Genomic DNA, 19,548 nt, shown 5'->3' on the forward strand with positions numbered 1-19,548 from the left:
AGGGAAGAAGGAAGAAAGCCAGGTGTGTGTGTGTGTTAATTTGCATCTATCTAATAATTTTTTCTGATCTGTTCTCAACCCAAATGCAGGTAACAGCAGGTTTCGAAGAATTACTCACAAGATTCACATCAATAAACATATGTACTTATATTTTCCATTAAGCAAGTCCAACTGCAGCGTCGCTAGAGAGGCCTCTGAGATTTTGAGGACAAATGCTGATATAAACTAAAATATGTTTTTTAACTAGGAAAACGTCCTGCTTTCAAAGCAGTAAAACACGACTGCCAGTATTCTTAATAGTTCCTGCTAAAGAAGAGAATAACACTAACAAACATTACTACTTAAAAGATGGGAACTGGGGGTTGAAAAATAACTTAAAAGAAAATGTAAACCTCAGTTTTAGTTACATATATTGAACCCAAAGGCAGCTGTTCTTTAGCTATTTGAGGTCATATTCTATTCCCAGATTCTCACAAGAACCACAGACGTTTTCTGGAGCCATATGATTTGTTACTGGTTCATGTATTGCACTCCCAAACCTCCCTTGCATCCATTCCATGACTAGAGTTACGGATTTCTGTAATTCACTGTATTGGGTTGGCTATAATAAAAAGACAGAAAATAACAAGTATTGCCAAAGGCATGAAGAAACCGAAACCCTTGTATATTGTTGGTGGAAATTTAAAACTGTGCAGCTACTTTGGAAAACAGTTTGACACTTCCTCCTTTAACTTCAAGTTACCATATTTTCTACTGCTTTTTCTTCTCTCTATATGATAATTTTTAAATCACAGTTTTCTCTCAAAAAAAGCACTTCAAAGCAAATCATGTTTGTACTTGACCTTAATATAGCAGTACAAAATAATTACCATACAACCAATTTGAACTGTCTCAAAAAAATAGGGGAAAAAATGTTTCACTCTATACCATCTCTGAAATAGTGTACAATAAATTAATAAATATAAAGCAAATGATATATCCTGACTCTTAATACCAAATAATAAAGTCAGTTCTTCAATAGTGGTATCTTATTGATTGAGAGCATGAGCTTCTGAATCAGGAACGCCTGCCTAGCTTTGAACTCAAGACGTTCTCAGTTATTGTATGATCTTATGAAAGTCATTTAATCCTCTCTAGGCCCCATTTTCTCTTCACTAAGTAAATAATAACAATAATTATATAATAGGATTATTGTGAATATTAAATAAAAAGTTATGCAAAATGCTCTAAACAGTAACACATATTTGGGGCCTAATTATGAATAAATGTATTTATTCTCAATTACTGTTGGTGTTGAAGGAGCATTGGATACAGGTCAGAGAGGAGCATCAGTGCTAGTTGTGTGACATCATTTCATCTTTCCAGATCTCAGCTATCTCAGCTTCATTTCTAAGGTTCCTTCTGGTAGTATTACATCACAGTAGCTATTTAATATTCATATGTGACACAAGCCTTAGTTATCTTCTCTGGCATAAAACTTAAAAGTATCTTCTTATATGAAGGTATGTAGTATGCCCAAGACATGGTAATAGTTATTTTTTTTTACTATGACTCATGTCAATTTCTTTTGGTAGTCAATAAGGATTTTAATATAATCTAAAATTACAACTAAATAAAGAAAAACATATGACCTTTTTTTTTTTCTGTTAAAATTCTTGAGACACAAGCCTAATAAGTCTTAGGAGATTCATGCATCATTTAGAAAAATCAAAGCAACCACTTTGTAATTCTTCACTTTCAGATCAGTTATCATAGCGGACAGCTGACAGTCCAGATTTCACTGTGCTTTTTTCGTGTGTGTGAATTTTGTGAAATAAACAAAAGGTAGGAAGTAAGAGGAAGTGAAAGATGGATCTAGGTAATTCATTAAAAAGACACTGTACCTCTAAATAATTAATAGCTAAATGGACTTAGATGGTCAAAATCAAACTTAGAAGAATCATTGTTTGTGTACATGGAAAGGCCATATTTTTTAAGACTCTCTTTATGGCAAAACGGTTATCTTTTTTCAAATCTAATGCATAAAGGACGTCAAGTATATTTCATATCTATTTCATAGATAGTCCATGCTGTGAACATAGAAACAATAGGGAACATAAACAAGTCTTTACAATTCATACAGGTTAAAGTTTAAAGTATTATTCACTCTAAAATTTCATAGTATTATGATCTACAGTAAAATGAATAGAAGTAATGTCATGTATTAGTGAGCAGAGCATTTCTGCTTCACCGATATTCTGTATGTATTTGATCTTATCAGGTTATTTAGTCAATAGCTGAAACATTTACTCATAGCCAGTCAATTATAACAACAGGAAATCAGTCACCGAATAAACTGTGCTATTAATTTTCCATCAGAGATTTGAGTTTGAATGACCATGCATTTCATAGATTTAAATACCAAAAGGCTAATTATCTCCAAGACTCCATTAAAGGGATAGTATAGATTGCAAATAAAAGCAATCCTAAAATTGCTCGAAAATGAACTTCAGCTTTCAGTGCTGAAGAATACTTTAATTTCTCTATTGCACACACTAAGAGTATAAGTCACACATATATGTAGTATATTAACCTCCCAAAGCAATTTCTTTCCTAAAATCTTAGAAAAATAAACTTGAACTGTTTCTTATACAGTCATTATTTTATATAGTAAAACAAACTAAAAGCTTATCTTCCTAATATATGTTTGATACTCAATTTACTATTTTTTTCCTTTTAAATGACTCCCACAAAATACCCTTATTGTGAATAAACTGATAAGGTTTAGTTTATGGACTACCAGTGTGAGAACAAGTAACTGGTTCTTGAGGGCATCTCTCTTAATAAATGCAAATGGTCTTCCCCTTTAAAAATGCTATGACATAGATAAAGAATAAAGTTTATTATCACACAGTTTCATATTTTTCCTTCCTTCCTGACTTTCTGCCTTCCTGCTGAAGGGGAGCAGGATACACCACCCAAAATTTTCACTCTGGCTTGTGGATTATTTTGAAATCAAGACAATGAAGACCCACCATACTCCGGAAAAACTTTTACCTCTCCCTTAACTACCTAAAATAATTTAGATAGGGGGCCTGTACCAGAAAGAGAGCTATTACCAGAAATAATCTTTTATTTGAAAGATTTGCCTGCATGACAGAGCAAACATCTGTTTACCAACATCTGGCTTCTCATCTTCTTGTGAATTTCCCTCCTCCCCTTTGAAGCCCCAGGCCCCTTCCCCTTTCTTTAGCCCAGGATGGCATATAAACCTCAACTGCAGGAATGCCTTTGAGTCTTATGTCTTCATGAGGCTCCCATACATACATAATTAAAATTCTTTTCTCCCTTTTAATCTGTCTTATGCCAATTTAATTATTGGACCCGCCAAAGAACCTAGAAGGGAAGAAGAGAAATTTTTCCGCTCCTACACTGCCTTCCTTCCATTCTTGGGAAAAAAACTATAAAGCTTGTTTCTATTTTTTTTTCTTTTTTTAATACGTACTTCATAAACACAGGAATGGTTTTTACCTTGCTTAGAAACAAACTGCAACATGTTAACTGGAGAAAAATTACATTTACACATTTATAATGAGTGGGAAAGTAAGACAATCACAGCATATGTTGAACATTTTGGTATAGAAACATGATATTCCGAGTATCCTGGGCTATTCATTGTCTTATATGACTTTGAGTGAGTGTTATTGCTGAATGATTTGCTACTAAAATATTAGCAGGCTTAAGGTATGAACGAAATGTTTTCATATAGGCCTCTATGAAGAAATGAGAGATTCATATATTACACCCAACTCACCTTTTAGTGATGAGAAAAATTCTCACACCCCAAGTTGTACCTCCTCTTAGCCTGTGTTCCTCTTGCATGAAAGAGCGTTGGCACTGCCAAATCTCTTTAATACATACCCTTTCGTATGTTTTCCCATTCCCAACCTTCATGCACTCTGAAATTTCTTTAGTTCAACAGGGTGCATTATCTTTTTTTTATCAGATGCTCATACATGCTATCACCAACAGAGAAAATTCAACAACGTAACACATTTATAAAAACGCAGAAAGTACCTGGACATAGGCTCTGCAAGAGCGCTCTCTTTTCTGAAGCTGAATCCATTAAGACAGCAGATTAAACACAGAATAGAAAAAACAAGTTAGTGACAGGAGAAACAAGAAAAATAAAAGAACACATCTACACAAAACACCTTATTTCGTTGTGCACTACTTTCCAGAGGAGAATGAAGGCTAAGCAGCAGCAAAATGTAAGCCATGGCTTGAAAAATAGTAGCCAACACCCTTTCAGAACAACCCAGGTGAAAACGGGATGGTATAAAGCTGTTAATGACGAAAAGAAATCTTGGAATACATTTAGTAGACATTAGTAAAAATCAATATACTTCATTCATTTGAAATGATTCATTTCACATCAGGTTAGTTATGAATTCATGGGCCACAGATGAAGACACATGAAGTTAAGTAAATTATGTCAAAATTTTGGAATCCATTTTTCAAAGATAATACATTGTTTGTGGTTTACAGATTATATCGATGGTTAATATGTACCACAAACTATACGTTCAAACATACAAAAAATTCTGTTTATCAGGAGTAGAAATGCCCTTTATGATAATTGGATTCTAAGGGACAAATACGAAGAGATAAATTACTTCTGATTAAAATAATGTAAACAATATAGCGATTTATCACTACTTTTAATTCTTGCAGAATTTCTTTTGACAGTTTTGAACAAAATAATTATACATTTTAGAAACTTCTGTGGGATAAGGAGCCTGTTTTTGTTCATTTATTTATCTGCATACACAGTGATGTTTTATTGAGCAAAAGGTCAACAGCCACTCATATTTAGCCCCAAACTTTTTTTTTTCCTGGTAATAAAATTAATAATTAACGAGCTATTTGCCTTAATAACTGACCCAAATTTTTATAAATTAGACTGTGGTTTTCCTCCACGTCCCTATATATATATTTTTTCTTTCAGTAGCCTTGATTGTTGAAGCAGAAAATTACTCAGTTTTAAGAAGCAGTTACTCCGATGCCTTTTGTGTGGCGAACAATCTCCCAACTTTAATTCATGCATTCTTTAATGAGCATTGAGCAGTTACTCCTCTAAAGAATTAAATGAGGAATGAGTGCAAGTAAATTGCTAGTGCTGTCATTTAGATCACTGACTCGCATCTCGATTTTGCAGGACTCTAAACCCTCCAGAATTTCAATGTGGGGAGCAGTTGATTTGTAAGGGGTTGACTTTGCAAATCTGATGGGTCATAACTGCTTCAGGGAACAGTGGAGACCACAGGAAACAGAGGGAGCCAGCAAGCACGTGAATAACCTTTGCCCTCCCATCTCCTTACCCCATCATGCAAATTAACATAGACAAACCACATTATATAAACAATTGAAAAGAGCCAAATGGGAAACAAAAGACAGCATTAAAAAGCTTCACAAATGGAAATTTGCCCATTATGTAGTTATTTGATATTCAGAGTAGGCAAGCTGATTAGCTGTAGCCAGTTAGAATGTGACATTAATTGCCAGCTTTACCCAATACTATCCCACATCAACACCATTTTTAAATAAAGACACACAGTATTGCTATAACAACTAATGTTATGGATATGTAACATTAATGGAAATTACTACTTGCAGTACATTATGATAACAATAGCTGGCAGCGATATTCATTAATAGCATCCAGTCAGCCTAGATAATAACACATTAAAATCACAGCATGCCCAGATTACACAGGCAGTTGTGGATTATATTCTATAAGGGGCTTGGTTGTGATTCTATCAGAGGCATAAGTGACAAAAGTAACTCCTTTATGCTCAGAAAATAAATAAATAAATAAATAAATAAATAAATAAATAAATAAATAAAAATAAAGCTTTAATAATATTTGTATCGAATAGATGAAGCAATCTGTTTTCTGAGGATGAAATTGCAGGAAAAATCTATATTTGCCAGATAAAATATCAGGCTATCCTATGCCATAACAATATTGTTTAAAATTTTTCTTCCATCTTGACGAGTGAGGCTGTTAGTCTAACAAGACACAAAATAACTAACTACATATATTAAAAGACCACTCTGCAAAGTCAGTTTTCACTCTAAAGGGGAATGTTCATTTAGTGAATGAATTCCACAGAAAAATATTAGTCTGTCAGTGCCAAATGCTTGCTTTTTTAGTAGTAAGATTATCATGATAATTCAAGGCCTTAAAATCCAGTTTCAATAACTGATCATCTCTACTACACAATACCTTTCAGGGAACACTTGTCATTTGTTGGTAGTAATTTTAGTATCTCTTCAGTATGAGGTTAACTTACTATGTGATACTTTGTCACATAAATAAATTATATTCCCTATAAACTATAAATATGTAAAATATAATTTATATATTTATGTAAGTAAAGTGCTTGTATAGTATATAGATTATATACAATACAAACATATTGCTTACATATGTGTATATAATATACTTATCTATCTTTATAAACATAAATGCAATATATAAAATATGTTTTCTGAAATTTAAAACATGAGTTATTTTAATCATTTACAATTCAAATTTGTGGAAATACGTTTAAATATTTTAAGTTTTAATGGTAGTAATGCAAAAGTGGAGTAATTTAAATACCAAAAGGAAATAAATATTAAAACCTAGATACAGGCACTGAGTTTTTAAATGTAATATTAATTTGGTTAAATGATTTTGTTTTAAAATATCTATCATGGATTGCTAATATCCTTTCTCATAGTTGTTATTTCCTAAATTTCTACTTATTGATTACATATTTGTTGTATTGTTAATTATTTTAATGTAAAAATGTGAAAGTAGAAAATAGAAACAAAATAAATTGCATTTATCCATATTAATCCTCTCGGAATTTAGCATACAAAAGAGAGTAAACATTACGGAAAGTAGGACTGTAAATATATATGGAGAGATTATCATTTATGGCTTCTTTGGAGTAAAAGCCAAATACAGTCATAATTATAATGAAACAGTGAAGTGAATTGACTATATAAGTAGAGATACTCTTTAGAATGATCTAACTTTAATAGAAAATGATCTAAGTTTATTAGCGAGAAATTAACCAAGGAAGTGTCACTGATTTCACTACAACTTTAAAGATAAATATCACCAGGGTCTTTACCTTGTTCAAACTGCGTGCGGCACTATCTTTTCCACCCGGGGTCAAGTTCCGGAGCTGTACATCCAGGAGGCCTACCAGCTGATCCATGGCACGGACAGAGTAGGTGATGTCTCCAGCATTCAAGTGATTTCTTGTTTGTTCAGCCAACTCTCGAGCAATGTTGGCAGCTGTCTCTCCAGATTTCAACTGCAATTTTGAAATGAGAATAAGGAAAGAGAACTTAAGTCATTTTACTGGTCCCTGTGGATAATTGTTTTACATATAAGTTACGATCATCGAGCCAAGAAATAGTTATCAAACTCCATCTTCATCTGGAATACATTCCCTGGGTTTTCCTGCTAATCCATCTTTTTCTACAATACCTGACTTGAAATATATGTCTTTACACAGCTCCTTCTGAGGAATCTTACTTCAAAAGCTTAGTTTGCTCTCACCTTAACTGTCCATTTGGGTAGTTTAGACTGTTTGCTCGATGATTTTTCTCTGTGAGTTTTTAAATTGGATGCTGATGAGTTTGCATTATGAATCTCCAACCATATTCTAAATTTTCAGAGGTAAGTACAAAATTTCCATTGTGCCTAATTTAGCACTTAGCACACAACGAATACTCACCAGCTGCTAAGCTCTGTGAAAATTTTATCCCAAATAAAATTCCTGCTTTTCAAAGTGGTCTTCATTTTGTTACCTACTAAATAAGAGATTTTGCTTCCAATGCACTGAGTAGCAAACAATTGTTGTTTTTAGCATTTTCCTTTTCTGAAACTGTATGCTGGTTTTTCAAGAATATTCAATAAGAATGTATCAAATTGTCAAAACTCGGAAGATGTTCAAAGAAATAAAGGCTAATACCCCATGATCACATGAGCAAATTTGATAGTTCTGGATAATGAAATAGGGCTATCTTGCACGATTACAACATAAATTATTAACAGTATCATTATTTAGAAAATGGGTTTTTTTTTTCTTCCTTTTCTTTTCTTTCTATTTTTTTTCTTTTTTTTTCTTTAGCACAGTCCAATATAGAACTTAGGATCACAAACACAAAGGTCCTCTCTTTTAAAGGCGCTCTCCTTAATGGCTATTCAGAAGGCTACAAGGAGCACAAACAAAACTCTTCATCAAGTAGGTTGTAACTACTCAGGGATGCTTAACAAAAGTTTCTAGCATGATTGAATGTTAAAGAAATAAATGAATAAATTGAAGCAACTGGACTATTTAAATTATTAACGATTATATTATCAAGCATACAGAAAAAAAACTAATTCAAAAAAAACTAATTCAAAAGCCTTAAAAAGTTTAATTACATGAAATGTTGGTAAGTATTTGTGGAACTGTTTATCACTCTCATAAACTACTATCGACAATGCATATTTGTATAGCCCCCAAGAAGAGCATATCACCAGTTTATTTGTTATATATTATATAACATGTATAAACTCTAACAGTTTATTTGTAGGATTACTATTGTTTTACTTTGTTAATCATTGTGTAATTGTTTTATTACCATTGTTACCATTGTTGTTATTATATTGTTTTCTTCTATTTCTTTATAACGACATAATACTTTTTCTATGAGAAAATGTCATGACAGAAGGCCCTCAGTTGTCTTCTGATTCACTTAAATGGGCCATGTTGAAAAAAATTTTAGACCCACTGAACTAGGCCATACAGTTTCTATATTAACAGTATCTCAAAAATAAAGATGCAAGCATTGATTTTCATTACATCTATTAGGGAATATTATGAAAAGCAAAATTATTTATCAATAAAATAAGAAAAAATAAATAAGAAATAATAGCACTGATAGTATCATATTTTAATCTGATTTTTTCTTGTGTAGTTGAACATAGTTTTTAATATTACTTATTACAATATTGGGGAGAAACATGATAAGGTGGAAAAGAAGGCTTATGCAATTTATATACAAATTTAAACTTTTTCTTATGTACAGTAATTAAAAAGTTGAAAATACAGATGACTCATAAATCAAAATATAACTGCTCTCAACATAAAAGATGATGATACTGACTATATATGTGTCAATAGCTCATAAAAACTGAAGTAAAATAAAATCATTAGTGTATCATAAAAATAGTAGCTACATTTTATCATTCAAGAAGTATGTATTTATGAAGAATAAATCTAATCGTCTCTGTAAAAGAACTTTGAAACTCAATATTCACTGACAAGAAAAGTGTAGGAAAAAAAACAAATACAAACAAGTTATAAAAATATTTATAATAAAAATATGAAAAGTATGTTTTTACAGTAAAATAAAAATTGATATAACTATTCATTCTGATCCCCTCTTCATCATATAATTGAAGAAATCATGGAAAAATCTTCCATTCATTCCACAATCATTTGGATACTTGTTATTTGCTGAGGAAATAAAAACAAATGTTGAATAGCTCTTGCAGTCAGGAAAGCACACGTTCTACCAGATGGGATTGGGGTAGAGGGTGTGTGTTTGAGGGAGAGGGGAGTAAAGGCAGATAATATTAATCCAATAATGCAATTGGAATAACAGAAATGCACATGAGGTATTATGGGAATATAGCACAGGGAAATACCTGGAAATGGGGTGGGAAGGTAATAGAAGGGTACAGCTACGTGAAGCCTTAAGAGAAGTTGAAGTGGACCAAGTAAGAAGGACTAGTGTTGTGAGCTGGTGGGGAGAAAGTCAAGAGGATGCCATATAAAAAGTAAAGTCTAGAATAACCATGGTTTCAGAAGATAGTGCAATTACTGTAGGTACAACAGAAAGAAAAAAAAAACGAACACATTTTTTTAACCTTCAGAATTCAGTATCAATATGTAGCATAAATTGTGTGTGTCTGTAGAACATTTGTTATATCTAGTTTTTAAGAAATAAGATGAATATCGCTGTCTCTATAATTTCAACAATTATTTATTTAGTCTATATGTTTGTTTGTTCTTTAACCAAACTTTGGATTTCTAATAGCATTGTGCTAAAGTTTGGGGATACAATGGTGGATAAAATGGTTCCCAATAACATAAGGAACTTATATACCAGCAAGGGAAAGGGCTTTTAATAAATTAACCTCAGAATTATTTAATTTCAATTTTGTGGAGTGCAGTACAGAATCCCAGTTTAAGGGCATTTTTAACCTGGTGAAGTTAGAGATATAGTATGAAGTTAGAGAATAATTTAAGGAATACTTCCCTAAGGAAGAATGTTAAATCTGAGATGGAATGGAAAATAAGGAATTGGATTGGGATGAGAGGGGGGTCTCCAGGCAGAGAACACTGCTTTTATGAGGGAAGGGCTTGGAGTTTTAGGGAAACTGCACAAAGGCCACTGTAACTGGGGTTTCGGCAGTTGGAAAGCTGACCAAGGAACAGATTCAAGAGTCCCCCTTTGGATGTCATGATGGAGATTCTGGGAATTGTGCTAAGAGCCAGGGAAGGGACAGAAATATCCTCTAAATAGGAGTGGTCTAATCACTTTGTATTTGAAACATACCAAACTCAGGAGAATGAATTAGAGGGTTCAGGAGTGAGTGAACAAAAGGAGACCTGCTGTAAGGCCCCAGCAACAGAAGCTATTGTGGATTAGGGTAGTAGCAGGGGAAAAAAGCGAGAAGTGGCCTGATTTGGGAGAGATTTACAAGTACATGGACAGGCCTACTGTCTGATTGGATGTAGGAAGGGAAGGAAAGAAGGCACCATGAGCCATGCCTGGGCTTCTTGCTCACATGACTCACCGGTAGTGCCTTTACCTGGACTATCCCATAGCCACTGGGACCTCAACGTTCATGGTTAAGTAAAATGTTGCTTTTCCAGAGCAGGCGTTCACTGACGATGTTCATTCCCGGGGCATCCAGAAGCTGCTCTACTGTCTTTCTGATAACCCTATTTATTTCTCTCACCACAGTTACGATGGACAACAATTATCTGACTTCCATGCAAACATAAACACATTATCTTTAACTTGCTTCAAGTTGTCTAACGCAGAGGACAAGTGAGGAAATGAAGTTATTACACACACCCTAGTTTACAGACCTCATTAAAATGTCTATCTCTAACATTGCTTTTACTAAATTCTATTAAAATTATTTCTCAGAAATAAGCTCATGCACACTGAAAAATCTTACTTGTTTTCTGAGGATTAGTAAATTAAAGCCTGTATTGAAATGGTGGGATTATGTCTAGGACTTGAATAGGTGAGAGGAAACCCTGCAGATTTAGTTAAGGATTAGTATGATGTGATGGATATTATTTATATTTCAAATTTTAACACAAATAAAAACAATATTCTTTGAAATAAGCTTGATAGTTTATGAGATTTGCTATATCAAACATTAATCGGGTGCCAAAACAATTCATGAAGGAGTTACTAATATTGTTTAAGTATGTGGCTACTATTTCATTGAAAGATCTACCTATTTTGCTATAAAGCTGAGTCAAGTAGGTATATAAACAATTGAATGCTTCTACCTTACATTTTAAAGAAGGTTAAATAAGCCCAAAGCCTTGGAAAGCTCACCAATTTTTAATAATATTAACCAATTTACTTTCATTTCATATTAGACTATAGAGATTAACAGAATGGGGAAATTAAAACATAGGTGACTGGATTCAACCTAGTCTTCCCAAGCAAAGTAACTGCATTGTCTGATATTGTAAAATAGCAATAGTATTTTCTAGATCTTCACATCCTTCCTTTAAAAATGCAAGAAGAACCCTACTTTTCTCAAACTCTGTCAGTAGCTTGTGTAACAAACAAGACACTTTAGTTTGCTAGAAATAGAAAGACTATTAACCAGTGACAATTCAGGCATTTCTTTTGCAGATAATAGTTGGACCAGATCATGAAGTAGGAAACACACCTCACTTCACAGGTAAATAAATACAAAAATTATTCAAAACTGCAATCTTACATAATTTTAAATTGAAAATGTAGAGAGATTATAAAGTGAAACAAACCCTTTAAAGGTATCCAAAACAGAAAACATAAACTACTTTTTGAAAATTTTAATCTAAGCAAGAGATCAAACTAAAGTCAGAGACTATGATTTTGGTAAGCAGTCATAAAGAAAGGTGAAAAAAAATGATATTTTGCCACCTCGCCACATATGTTTGAAAAGGCAGAACTTTGAACTAATTTGTTGGCTTTCAATAGAAACTGAAAATTATTTTTAAACATTAATATGAAAAAGGATCTGTCTGTCTACCTCTCTACCTCTCTACCTGTCTACCTGTCTACCTGTCTACCTACCTACGTATCTATCTATCTATCTATCTATCTATCTATCTATCTATCTATCTATCTATCTATCTATCTATCTATCTATCTATCTTAGTTAGCTAGCTGGCTATCCTCTATCTATCCATCTATTTATTTTTGTACCTACCTTTTGTTCTATCTATCCATCTATCCATCCACCCAGCTACTTACCAATCTCTTTCTTTCTCTCTCCCTCCCCTCCTCTGCCTCTATTGTTGCTGGGGGTAAAGGTCCCTTTGTGCACAACTTTTGCCTTTCCCTTTCTGTAAGAATTATGCTTTTTATTTAATCTCATCATTATGAAAGTATTCTGGCCAGTTTGTAATGCATTCTTCATATTCTGACTTTCGAAGGCACACATTTTTCTCTAGTGAAATGTAATCCACCCTCTATTACTATACAAAATGTAATCTATAATTTCACCAGTATGTAAGAGGCCTGAATTCATTTGAGTCAGAAACCATCAGGATTCTTTACCTGTTTTCTGCCTCCTGGCCTGACTGCAGAGGATAAAGCATAACTCATTGCCTAATAAAAAATGAAAATATAAAGTTTGCTCTTTTCAACTAAAGTAAGCATCCTGATCCGTTCATTTGTGTATACTTTCTGTCTATAATGCCTGACACACAGTGAGTAAATAGAATTTATAATGAAATGAATGATATGAAATACTGTTGCTATTTTACAGTATCAGATAGGCCAGTTATTGGCCCCATCCTCCCCATGGCAGAGATGGCAGGCTGCTTCAGAGGTTTTCTTTCCCTTAAAGTCCTCAGAAATTCCCCAGAAGCACCATAAAGCCACAAGGAGTCACCTTACACCCCAGGGGACATTCACCCACAAATCCTTGGGGAAAGGAAACTAAATACACTGTTTCAATAAGAGAATTACCCCCTCCTTCCTTTGTTCATCTATGCTTTCATTGGGAGTAAAAAGTGTTCCTTTACATTAAAAGTCTAAAGTTTACAGAAATGCAATGGGAGAAGGAGGGGAGAAATTAATCATTAAAGATACCTATTTTCCTTTAATTTTTCAACATGGCACTTTTAAAAAGTCCATTAGAGAAAAGGGGGGAGGTCAGAGCACAGGAAGGGGGATGAGACAAGGGAAAGGAAGGAGGGAGGAATGGAGCAGTGAAGGGAGGATGGAGGAGAGGGGGATGGGAAAGTGGAAGGGTGAGAGAAGGGGAGGGAAAAGCTGAGAGCTACTCTGGGTAGTTTCCATTTGCTAGTTCAAGGCTACTTTCCATCCTCCTCCATCCTGCTCTCTGACCTAGAAGGTGGGCATACATGGCTGTTATTAAGAACACCTCTCTTTTCTGGCTTCTGTTTGGATTTGGCTGATGGGAAGCTGGGCAGGTGAATGGTGGGAGGTGGGAGAGTGAGGTCTGGGTATTTATTCCCCTACATTTCTTTCTGAAAAGTTGCCTGAGGGTAGGCCGTTTCTTTTGTCTGTAGGTCATCTTTCTTCTCAAGGACACCCTGCTTCCAATTTTAGTCACTCCTTGGATCCAGCAACCACAAGCCAGCAGTTGGGAGCACTTCTACTTCTATTACTAGCTCTGGATCCCTGATCAGTCCGTTCCAGTTCACTTGGGCTTCCCCAAAACTGAGGCAGGATAGGTCGCCTGGGAAATTGATAACTCCCTCCAGGATACAAGAGGCTCCTCACTGTTGACAAAGGTAAAAAGTAACTGTATCCAGTACCTGCAGCCCCAGCACAAGAATCAATTGCATCCAGCAAGGCTAATCCCTTTATTCAGGGCCGGACAGTGAGCTAATTATAATGTCCTCATACTCTCATTTACATTGTGGTTACTACAATGGGATGTTACAAAACGGCCTCCAGGAGGTATACATACCAATGTTTAGGACTTCCTCCCAGTGACTCAGCCTGAGTTTCCCAGCACTTCCCTCTCAAGCATGTACCTTCTTTTCAATAAACTATCTGTGCTTTCCTGCATGTGTCTCACTCCTGAATTCTTTCTCCTGCTATGACAAGAACCTGGTCACCCCTGCTCCAGGCTGAGTCCTCTATTTGGACATCCATGTGAGCCTCCAGCAACAATACCACTGTAAACAAACCCTCTTCCAATGTCCCTGCTGTTTGTTGTTGGGACTCTGGTACTGGGGGTGGAAATGAGCAAAGGTATGAATTTGGAGGAAGATGCTTTGGGGAAATGGGAGAGAAAATATAGAAACATACCTGTGAGCACTGCATATTAGTTCTCTAATATTTAATATTTAAAAGTGTTCATACTTAACACTTAATATTTAAGTGTTGGACTTCTGTGGTAAAGAAAGCTGTTCTACTACCATTTACATTCAATGAGTAACATAACTATTTGGAGGTATGAGGGACACGCCAGATAAAAGGGTGGACAGAAGTGAAGAGAGACTAGGTCAGTGAGTGTGTAATACAAAGGCACATACAGTTTCACCAGCGTTGTCCCTAAGCATGTCTTGATAAAGGCAGACCCAGAAAAACCACCAGCTCCAAGTCTGACCTTGGGTTAGTTACATAAGCCAACGTGTTGTGCTCCAAAGCCTCCTGTTATACGTTTGAAGGTTTTATAAATTTATAAGTAATCGAGCTAAGGTATTATTATAAATTCCAATTGCCTAAATTCTATAATCTTAATATAATTATGATATAATGTAATTTTGTAGATTCTGTAAGATTAAACAGAAATGCTCTGGAAGAATGGAACATATTTGTTATAAAACAGAAGCACCCTATCCATAAATCAAATGGGCAACAACAGCTGTCTGCTCTTTGCAAGGAATTATCTCTTTTGTCAAAAGATTAGCAGGTCTGCCAAGGAAAGAAAAGAATTAAGCATCATTATTGTCAGTTAAAGTCACCCCATAATTTCTTCAATGAAACAGTCCAATCATATTCAGGGACTGTCATGAGAACCACTCAGCTTTCTAGGTGAATTATTAGTGAATTAATATTAACCCCTGGGCTAAGTATGTAGGAAGTATTTTTTAAAAGTTGCTAATATAAGGAGATATGCTACTGATCTCTTAATCTGATCACATCCAGCAAGAGTTATTTGCCCTGGGGTCTGAGCTACATTGTAATAAAATCAAAGGACATAAAAACTGTCTGTGGCAGGAACAGTGCTGAAATTGGAGAAGCATCATTATGAATAGCAACAAGTATGGAGATGCATATGTAAGAGAGTAACTAGAGTCAATACAACCACTGTTCTTCCATGATTTAGGGTAAATAGATAGTTATGGCTCATCTGCTAAATGATCTATTGGGTAGATATTTATGGATTATTATACAGTACATTATTGAGGGTCAGCCTGGTTAAAAACAAATACAGAAAAGAGCAAATGGCACAGACAGGCTTTTAGTAAGGCCATCATTTGTAATATTTCTCAGGAAAAATCTCTTTCAGAAATTCCTTAGCATAGCTAATGTGCCATAGAAGGACTCTCCATTTTAGGAGTGCATAAATCCACACAAATTGCTATAATAAGGATTCATCCCATAGCCCTTTTGGCATAAATGCACATCTGGTCTCTGTTTGTAATGAAATCATTTCAAAGGCCCACAGTGCATTAATAATAAAAATGTTCAACATATTGCAACTAAATAAGCCCTGCAATTTTGAGTCTGCAAGATTCTGTTACACACGTGTAGACTTTTAACACTGATAAACGATTAGGATACAGAACACTTATCAAATGGCTGTGATTCCAAAGGTAGAGTTTTTTTTACTGTAGTTATTATTTCCACAGGAAAATCTGTATGTATGCTAAAAGTTTTTGCTTGCATGATTTATAATATCATTTGGACTTTTATATCTGTAGTTCACTATACCATATACATTTTATTAATAATAAAATTATTATAAGCAATACTGCCTGGCTTAGAGGAAGTTCACGGATTTGCCCTTTAAGAATAACAAATTCCAGAATTAGCTCATAGCATATCAGAGGTTGTCATTAAATCTAAAATGGAAATGGGAGAATTTTTCCACATTAATACTTTTTTAAAATCTTGACGATTTTGTTTACAACAGTTATATTCAACAACAGAGGATTTAGGTTTGGTGGAGACTTCCTTCTCGGCCATATGATTTACCTTCTGTGTTATATGGTTGACCCAAGGAGAAGAACAGTTGCTAAGATCTGGTCCTTGAGGATCCCAGATTCCATCAGGAGCCAGGCATTGATAAGTTGATACTCCTAAAATAATGAGAAAAAATGGGTCTGTTTCAGATAGTCAAACCATCTTTCTTACAATGATTTTATATCTATGCTATGTTAAAGATGAACAAAGGTAAAAATGAAATAACTAAATTGAGACAATGTCTATTAAAACACTGTGTACAGTACCAGGCAAGCAACTGACTATGGAGAAATAGAAACATTTAATACTTTTAAAGCACTTGCTGGCAACTATGCCAAGTACAGGGGATAATTTCATGAATTACCTGGATGCAGTACCTGTCTCCATGGGGCTTATTGCTTAAGTTTTCAGAGGCAAGATAGCAACTGAATCTTAAAGCAATCAATTTGCAGATTTTCCAGAAAAAACAATATGGAAAAGGGCATTCCCAGTGGAGGAAAAATATGCTGTGTTTGGGAAACTTCAAGTGGTTTGACCTGAGGTCTCTGAATAGGGAAGTCGTATTTAATGTAGTTGGAAAGGCAGGCAAAGCCAGAGCATAAACTCCCTTGTCTGGCATGTGTGGGTACTGGAAAATCAATGAAGAACATTAAGCAGATGAGAGAAAGGAGCAGGTCAAGGTTTTAGAAAGATAACGGTGGCAGCATTCTAGAGGATGAATTTGAGGGAGCGATGTGGAGGTTGTGAGGAAGCTACAGCAATAATTCAAGTGGGAGACTGTGTGGGCCCGAACAGCAGCACAGCAGAAGGGCCAGAGCAAAGGGGAAAAAATGAGACTGTAGTGTACAGACAGTCACGTGGGAGGGCTGTAGTACGTCTCCTTTAAATCTCCTACTCAATTGTCACAGAATAATAACGACTTATTTCTCAGTGTTTTGTAGTTTGCAAAGTGCTTTCAAATAAAGTGTTTCACTAACCTTCCCAACAGATATCTGAAGTAGAGGGGCTGTAATTATATCAAAGAGGGAGGAACTGAGGCCCAGAACTAAGGGGACAAGGCTCAGAGGGAAGGTTTTCTGATTCCATTACCGCAGAAAACTTTAGAACTAAATATCATCCCCCTTTATAAAAGGAAGATAGATTTCTAACTAGTTTTAAACACTTTGCTGAAAAAAAAAAAAATTAAACATGCCCTCGTGCAAAAACCAACACTACCTCTGGTCTTCCGATCACCTCACATATCATGGAATTCAGAAAGGCGTATCCACTTTGGAACTTTTCTAAGAGAAACATGCTTCCTTAAAGTAACCAAAAAACACCCAAAGATACAGTCCCCAAGAACACCGGTATAGTGACATCTATTGTGTATTTCTTTTATTTACATATTCTATGGAATAATGCAAATGCTATTCATTGGATTAAGTAAAGTTTTATGAAGGTCAATATATGTAACAATAAAACAAATCAAACTACTTATGGTTTAAATACTGCACATACTAATATGGCTACAACTCAGGGACAGTAGGAATCATGCCAGTAAAAACGAAGGGGCAAAGAGCTATCTAGTTCTTAACTATCCCTTACAGAAAACGATGCAGGATTGCTCTCTCTAGTGGATGCTGGGTAAATGGGATGTTGGCTCCTGCTTATTTGATCTCTGACGACGTTAAGAGCCTTTGACCATCAATAGACAGATACAACGACTGGTAAAAACAATAGTCAAACTTCTCTTTTATTAAATTTTAGGTAGTTTCAATGATTGTTTTCTGATATAGAAGTCCTCGATCTCATTTTCTACAATCAACATTTGAGGATGGTGACAAACCTGAGCACCCCCCCCCCCCCCCCCCCCCAGCAATCCAGTGATTCTCTCTGGGCTGCTGTATAGCAAAGCTGGCTCTCTAGAGTAACCGGGACATCCATAGCCTAACTGTAACTCCACCCAGAAACCCCGCACTCCAGGTGAAAAGCACTGATCTCAAATGTCTGAGTATCCTCATCCAATTCTTACTGGTGACTTCTTCAGAATGCATTTTCAAACTCTGAAAATACGTTGCTTTAAATTTCAATTTAGCTGAGTTCAGAATGCAATCAAATGTGAAAAAAAAAAATGAAGTAAAGAAAAAAAATGCTAGAAAAGCAAACAAAAGTAATGACACACCCTTAACTTAACTCTATAGGACCGATTTACCTATAGTTCCTGCGGGGCACGGCTGCTTTGCCATCTGTCCTTGACGTGTCTTAAACCACATGATTTCTCGGGCTTCTACAGCCTCACAGCTTTCTTCCAGAGCTGGGATTTGGGACGGTGCTGATGGAAGGTGTGTGGTAATGTCATCAAGCACTTCAACAGCTGGAGATGGGGTGCTGGTACTCCGGTTTCTTCTTCCTGACACTGATGGGGTGGTACTCCTGCCTGTACTCCACGTTGTGGTCCGAAGGGTGGTACTGGTGGTGGTGCTTCCCATACCAAGAGGTCCTGTGGTAGAAATTTCTGAAATAAAATTCAAAAGAAAACTCCTATATTGCTTGTTCACAGTAGGACCTCAAAAACCCTAAGACTTTAAAGAAAAACATTTTTATTTGAAAATTCAGAGTCTTAAACACGGGAAAAATAGCCAATATAAAGGTACCAGAGAGGCACTTGAGTACCAAGACAGTCATTTGATCAATGCCAAACATAGGCTTGCTTATGGTTCTTCGCAACGCAAATCACAGAAAACAAAATTACAGTACAACTCAACTCTTCAGTAAGCTTCTTAATACTTCCTGCCTCTTATACAATTAGAGGATTAAAACTTAGTCTCCTTTGAATTTTCAAACTTGGTATTGAAAGGGAGAGAGCATATACAGTATTTTTTTCACATTAAGTATGACATGAGTTTCTGAAGAGGCAGAAAATATGGGAGAGGCAAAAAAAAATCATGAATTAAAGTGCTCATGAGCTGAAAAATAAAATTCAATTCTGAGTAGAATCTCCTTAACTATACTCCAAATTAAGAGTAGCTGGGTGATCTACCCTGATGCTCTTAGAACTGATCC

General features: G+C 35.2%; 1 protein-coding gene across 23 annotated transcripts in view; it reads right to left on the bottom strand.

Moving 5' to 3' along the window:
- The window catches only part of ADGRL3 (adhesion G protein-coupled receptor L3), a 748,795-nt gene that overhangs the window by 139,743 nt on the left and 589,504 nt on the right, over positions 1 to 19,548 (bottom strand). For 19 of the 23 annotated variants that reach the window (XM_019743750.2, XM_074324498.1, XM_019743745.2 and 16 more), the window contains 4 exons: positions 18,698 to 19,000; positions 16,519 to 16,622; positions 7,167 to 7,352; positions 4,057 to 4,095 (listed from right to left, as the gene is read on the bottom strand). In XM_019743750.2, coding sequence (XP_019599309.2) covers positions 4,057 to 4,095; positions 7,167 to 7,352; positions 16,519 to 16,622; positions 18,698 to 19,000 — 632 coding nt within the window. The remainder of the gene's footprint in view (positions 1 to 4,056; positions 4,096 to 7,166; positions 7,353 to 16,518; positions 16,623 to 18,697; positions 19,001 to 19,548) is intronic. The other 4 variants (XM_019743744.2, XM_074324499.1, XM_074324502.1 and 1 more) reach the window with 1 other exon arrangement.

This window comes from Rhinolophus sinicus, linkage group LG02, assembly GCF_036562045.2.
Source record: "Rhinolophus sinicus isolate RSC01 linkage group LG02, ASM3656204v1, whole genome shotgun sequence".
Taxonomy (NCBI): Eukaryota; Metazoa; Chordata; class Mammalia; order Chiroptera; family Rhinolophidae; genus Rhinolophus; species Rhinolophus sinicus.